This window comes from Hippocampus comes, unplaced genomic scaffold, assembly GCF_001891065.2.
Source record: "Hippocampus comes isolate QL1 unplaced genomic scaffold, H_comes_QL1_v1.1 scaffold57, whole genome shotgun sequence".
Taxonomy (NCBI): Eukaryota; Metazoa; Chordata; class Actinopteri; order Syngnathiformes; family Syngnathidae; genus Hippocampus; species Hippocampus comes.
Window position 1 is genome coordinate 3,000,368 of NW_017805039.1, and position 6,000 is coordinate 3,006,367.

General features: G+C 42.8%; 1 protein-coding gene across 4 annotated transcripts in view; it reads left to right on the forward strand.

Annotated features, from left to right (window-relative positions):
* The window catches only part of dlg5a (discs, large homolog 5a (Drosophila)), a 56,730-nt gene that overhangs the window by 42,474 nt on the left and 8,256 nt on the right, over positions 1-6,000 (forward strand). For 3 of the 4 annotated variants that reach the window (XM_019864058.1, XM_019864057.1, XM_019864061.1), the window contains 5 exons: positions 268-401; positions 515-604; positions 982-1,150; positions 3,897-4,059; positions 4,168-4,301. In XM_019864058.1, the coding sequence (XP_019719617.1) occupies positions 268-401; positions 515-604; positions 982-1,150; positions 3,897-4,059; positions 4,168-4,301 (690 nt within the window). The remainder of the gene's footprint in view (positions 1-267; positions 402-514; positions 605-981; positions 1,151-3,896; positions 4,060-4,167; positions 4,302-6,000) is intronic. The other variant, XM_019864059.1, reaches the window with a different exon arrangement.

Below are 6,000 nucleotides of genomic sequence, written 5' to 3' on the forward strand. Positions count from 1 at the left end.
CGACTCTTAGAGCAAGTCTGCTTCTCAGTCTTCCCTCTTTGCTTTCTCCTCATGACTAATAGTTTCAAATGAGTCTGTTCCCCATGGGGCGAAAGCATATAATTAAATTCACTTAGCGTTGGTTCGCTTTAATGTTTTACAGTGGCCATTCGGGTCATCTCATCAATTTAATTAACTGTGAAATATCTTGCATATTCATAAGACTGTAGAAGCATTGTATGCATAATTTCATTTCCGAAGGCTTATTCCCCTCTCTTCCTTTGCCAGCCCTCAACATCAGGGTCGTTTGAGCCTGGATCTTAGCCAGCAGAAGCGGGGCGGCGACTACCCCGAGTCCTCGTCGTCCCGCAGCAGCCGGGCGTCACACGGTACACACTCACTGCCCTCCAGCGCACGACTCGGTCAGTCTGGCACGCACGCACGCACGCACGTGCAAAGTCACACACTCCCTTGTCTCGCTTTGTTTTCGGGCGTCACCCCCATTCAATCCTCTGCCATCTTACTTTGACTGCAGGTTCTTCTAATAATGTCCAGTACCGGGCAGAAAGGATCAAGATCCCTTCCACTCCCCGCTATCCTCGCTCTATGCTGGGCTCGGACAGAGGTATGGCCCTCACGAGTAAAGCAGCACATTCAAGCATTAAAATACTTTCAGATAAACTGAATACATCTTTAACTCATTCATTCCCAAAGACGTTTTTAAATGTCTTTTCAGACTTGGTCCGGAATTGGCTGGTACTGAATGAGTTAATAATACACTTTAAGAAAAGAACCATGAGGCTTTTTACGCATCTCACCCAAAGTCAGCTTCGAAAGTCAGTATTTTGTTGAAGTGTTTTTTTGGGGGGGGGGGATTCAGTGACTCTCGGTTTGCGTGACTTGACAGCCGTGATCACACTTGTCTGTCTTGTGCAGTGTGTCTGCATGCAAGGTGTCAATGTTCCTCCTCTAACCTCCCGTGTGCTTTTTCCACGCACGCAGGGTCCCTCTCGCATTCAGAGTGCAGCAGCCCCAGCCTCATCACGCCACCGCAGTCACCGCTCAACCTGGAGACGTCGTCCTATGCCAGCAACCAATCGCAAGGGTCCATTTCCACTTTACCTCGCATCTCTGTCAGCCCGGTGCCGATCGGCGAGCGCAGGAAGGACAGGTACGAAGGCGCGCCTCTGTCAATTCCTTTCTGGATGGCATGTCTGCACTACTCTAATGCTTCTTGATGTTTTTGACTCTGCTGTCAAGTTGATTAGAGCTCTCGCTGTTGTGGGACTGCACTGAGTAAAAAAAAAAAAAAAAAGATGTCGCAGGATGAATGATGGAGAGCGTGATAATAAGGATCATCTCTAACGCTTGCCTCAGAGATGCTCCTTAAAGACTCCAAAGGTGTTGCCAAGCACCCGGTTCATCACTGTCAGTGCCACTGCGCCCCCTCAGCGACATTAAGAATGGCTCTCTCCTGTGCTTATCACTTGCTTCTCTTCCGTCCTGAAACATTGGTGTTCTCATTTTGCACGACAGCAGCCTTCAGCGATCACGTGTGTCACTGTCTCACTATGATGTGTGTGTGTGTGTCCTCCTCTTTTATCTGCCTCCCGGTTCTCCACCTCACTTCACGTTTCCAGATTTCTTTACCGTAACCGATCTTTTCTAAGGATTCCTCTGGCTGTGAGGCCGAGGTTCTCCTCTCTCAGGAGCCTCAGGTTCGTTCTGCCTCAGGGCGCTGCTGGCGTCGCGACGCCAGGCACTGTCCGCCTCCCAACCCGCCACCCCCTGTTCCTGCTTCCCGAGCCCCCATCGTTCGCCTGCTTATCTGCTATTAGGCAGATGCCACGGACAGAGGCAGAAAATCCTATGCACCATATGGAATGCAAAAGTAGATGTGGTGGTGCATTTTACCCCAAAGGGAACGCTACAATTTTTAGATTGCTAGTCGCCTGCATGCTGCATTAGCACGCCACGAGAGGAGGCCCCTAGTTATATACGCTTGGTTTGAATATACAGTGGTACCTTGACCTATAAATGACCGCGTTTTTTGAGGTATGAACCATTAGCCGTAATTTTGTATCTAGTTTATTTTATTTTATTTTAGATCGGAAACAGTTATTTAAAAAAAAAAAGCCTACTTCATGATGTTCACTGCCATCCCCAGGTTGAAGCTGACTTTAAAACATACAATGCTAAACGCCGCAGATGTTATTAGCATACTTAAACACAAGCAGGAGCAACACATGGAGACTGAACAGAGAACAACACAGGCATATAGTCTTTATTCTCTGCAAAAAATTGTTCATCATTTAATCTTCATATCATACTTCTCTATATTATACTGGCCCCAGGTGGCCAAGTTGTGCAGACAAAAATGAGCAGCACGATGCACATTGAATTATAATGATGCACCGCTTAATTTTTTACATTGTATTGAATTATGATATGACACTTTTTATGTAGTATAATACTGTGAGGCCCCTGTGGGCTACTGGCGCAGATTAATTGCGTTTGCATTCATTCAGATCGGAAAAGAGGATTTGAGATGCGTGTTTTGAGTTACAAGTGTGGTCAGGGAATAAACTAAATTCCTAATTCAAGGCACCACTGTATGTAACTATTCATTTGTTGGTCCTGTCTGCACTTGTCCCCTCCACGTGGGGGAAATTCCTCTCAGATTTTGCATGTGACGTCCACATGGTCAATATGCATGTGTGTATATCGGCCGGAAGCCTAGTGATCCTCTAGTCTGCACTGTGTATGTTACGCAACGGCATTATTAGTATTACTCAACCTTGAGCTTTTGGGCTTGGCCGTGTTTGTACACCACTTGGTTTGGCCTGTGTCTCTGGCTGCTACTTCATCCCTCTGATCTCCCATCATGGAATTTTGTGCCATGCCCAATGTCGACTTGTCATGAAGACACGCAAAGTTCATGTCAATTCATGTGAAAGCATTGCACACTCACACACCACTCTCTAAGCCTTTCGGGATTCCTCTTGGTAAATAAATGGAAACTGACAATCACATCTTAAAGGAAAACAGGCAATTTTCCTCAAATAGTGACATCCACTTTACTAGCCACCATACGGCAATTTATCGCCGTGTCTGTTGTCCACCTAAACAAAATGAGATATCACTAGTTAGATGCCTCCTTTTTTTTCTTCCAAGGGGAAGAAAAAAAAAAGATGTCATTGTGTGGCTCCAGTTACACAGCCGACATCTGTAAAGCTTAAGTTGATGGTGCAGGTTAAAGAGAAAGTGTGTCAGCAAACAACAAAAGTTTTATAGTCTGTTTTTTTTTCTTCTGGGGGATAAGATATATTGAAATATTCATCCCATAACCACAGTAATGGGCATATTTAGTGCACAAGAGCCCTTAAATTTGATCTAAGTGATCTTAAAAAAATATTTTGCTCCATAAAAAACATACAGATGCTCTGTAATTGTCATTATTTGTGGAAAATAGCAATATGTTTACATAATATTAAATCTCTTTAATACAAAGGTTATAACCACATATTTTCTGACATGTTATGAACCAATCCAGTAACTGACTCATGATGTCTTTATGTGCGCATTTACTGCCTGTCATATTTTTGGTAAAAAAGATACGGATGTAAAAAAAATTTCCAAGTCACAGATTAATTGACAAAATAATTGAACTAACAGATGAATCAATTATTCCTATACAGTAATCATTATTTGCAGTTCGAGTGTAAATGCTTGTTTGTCTTCTTGCCCTGTGATTGGCTGGTGACAAGTGCAGGGTGTGGTCAGCTACGGTATGTTTCACTGTTTGAGGAAATACGCTATTTGGGAATTTCTTGAAGAAAACGGCATGAACCACTGTGAAATCCTGCTCCTTTTTTTCCGTCATTCAATAGTTTAGAAACTTGACTCTTTCCTTGCAGGCCTTACCTGGAGGAACCCCGCAACGTCATCGTACACAAAGGCGCCGAGCCTCTGGGCATCTCTATCGTGAGCGGGGAGAACGGTGGCATCTTTGTCTCCAAAGTTACCGGAGGTAGCATCGCCCACCAGGCAGGACTGGAGTACGGAGACCAGTTACTGGAGGTAAAAACACAAACAGCTTTGTCATCCGATTGCAACGGTCGACCTTACCTCATCGTTGACCTGTCGAGTGTGGGCCAATAATACTGAATTTCACCTTTCCTTCTTCAGTTCAACGGCATCAACTTGCGAAATGCTACGGAGCAACAGGCTCGACTCATCATTGGCCAACAATGCGATACAATCACCATGATGGCCCAGTACAACCCACACATGTACCAGCTGGGCAACCACTCTCGCTCCAGGTAGCACTCTTGTGTCCATACCTCCACACATGGGACTTTTAGCTCCAGTCTGACCCCACCAAAAAGTTCAGTCTGACTCCACCAAAAAGTTATCCCCAATTTGTAGTATTTTCATTTTTTTGAGCCTAGAGTTGTAATATTTATGCTGCGTGTCAAGTTGGTGCATTTGCATAATGTGAACATTTTCAAATGACCACAAGGACCCTGAGCAAGGCTTTGAATCAGTTAATGGTCTACTTAATCTCATTTGTTTTAAAATTGTCTTTGTATGATTGAATAGTTTGCATCAATCAAAAATGATATACAATATATGATTTATACGCTTATAGATGATTTGATTTACTTTACATGAATTGCGACTTCCTTAACATCATCTTTCAGTCATGTTGACTGCTAAAAAAAAGGAAGTGCATTATACCCTCTCGAACTGAACAGTACCAAATTGAATCGTAGTGCCACTGAGTTGAACTGAATCCAATTGTTTCACTTTCCAATTGAACCACGTCTGAATTATTTTGCACCCGACATATCAAAAACCATATCGAATCAGCTTTGTTGGAGAAATGCACACCCTTAACGAATAGAATTATTTGCTTACAGCCAGGGGTGAAGTGACCATTGGGAAATTTTGAGAAAATATGTAAATTTTCATGAACGGCCAAAGTATTTCTTCCGTAGAAAGGGTTCTGTCAGTCGTCATCTGTACCTGTGGGTAAAAAACAAAAAAAAACAAAACAAAAAAAAAAAAAAAAACAAAAAAAAAAACAGCTTGACAAATTGCTCACTATCTGCCAGACTGCTGGTGCAAAAAAAAAAAAAAATTGAAGAAAAAGGGCCTGAATGACAGCGCATACCCCCACCCAAAAAAAAAAAAATGCCGCACTGAAGCAAAGTGGGTCTCAGCACTCGCTTCTTTTGTGATGAACCAAGAAGCTTGACTTGCTGGCAAGTATCTTGTAGCAAAAGCCTTCTGATATTAACTATTCATCACATTGTGCAGGTAACGGTAATCAACATCTATGAAATTGTATACAATTGCCCCAACTATTCGCATTACTGTAATGCTGTTTTTCTTAAACAGGGTATCTGTCCCAGCATTCTTTACCTACCACAAAAAAAGGACTACAAAACAATCCAAGAGATAGCATGCCCTTGTTTTGGACAATGAAGCAGATGGTGAAGCTCACAAACATCCTTTGAACTGATTGTCCTTGTCCCTGCTGGAGGTGCACTCGGAAAAAAATAATAATTCTGCACTGGAAAGAAAACAACACCCAAGGTTGATACTACACATGAAAGTATATGTATTGGTTTTTTTTTTCTTTCTTTTTACCATATATTTGAGTTTTGCTCTTTTAAAATGTTATTATGGTTAAATAATAAGCTAACAGTTAGCCTACCTCCTTCGAGATCTTCTACTAAAGCAGAGGTCCCCAACTCCCGGGCCGCGGACCGGTACCGGTCCGTGGGTCATTTGGTACCGGGCCGTACAGAAAGAATACATAACTTACATGACTTCAGTTTTATTCATTTCGGAATCTGAAAGATGTTTTATTTGAAAAATTACCAGCTCCTCTGTTACATCCATCTACAATATGTCACAGGTGAAGGCACGCTTTTCAGTCACGTGATAGGTTACCGCTAAAATGAAACCCAGGAGCTAGCAAAATGAGTAAAAAACAAAGGTCTTTGGAAAGTT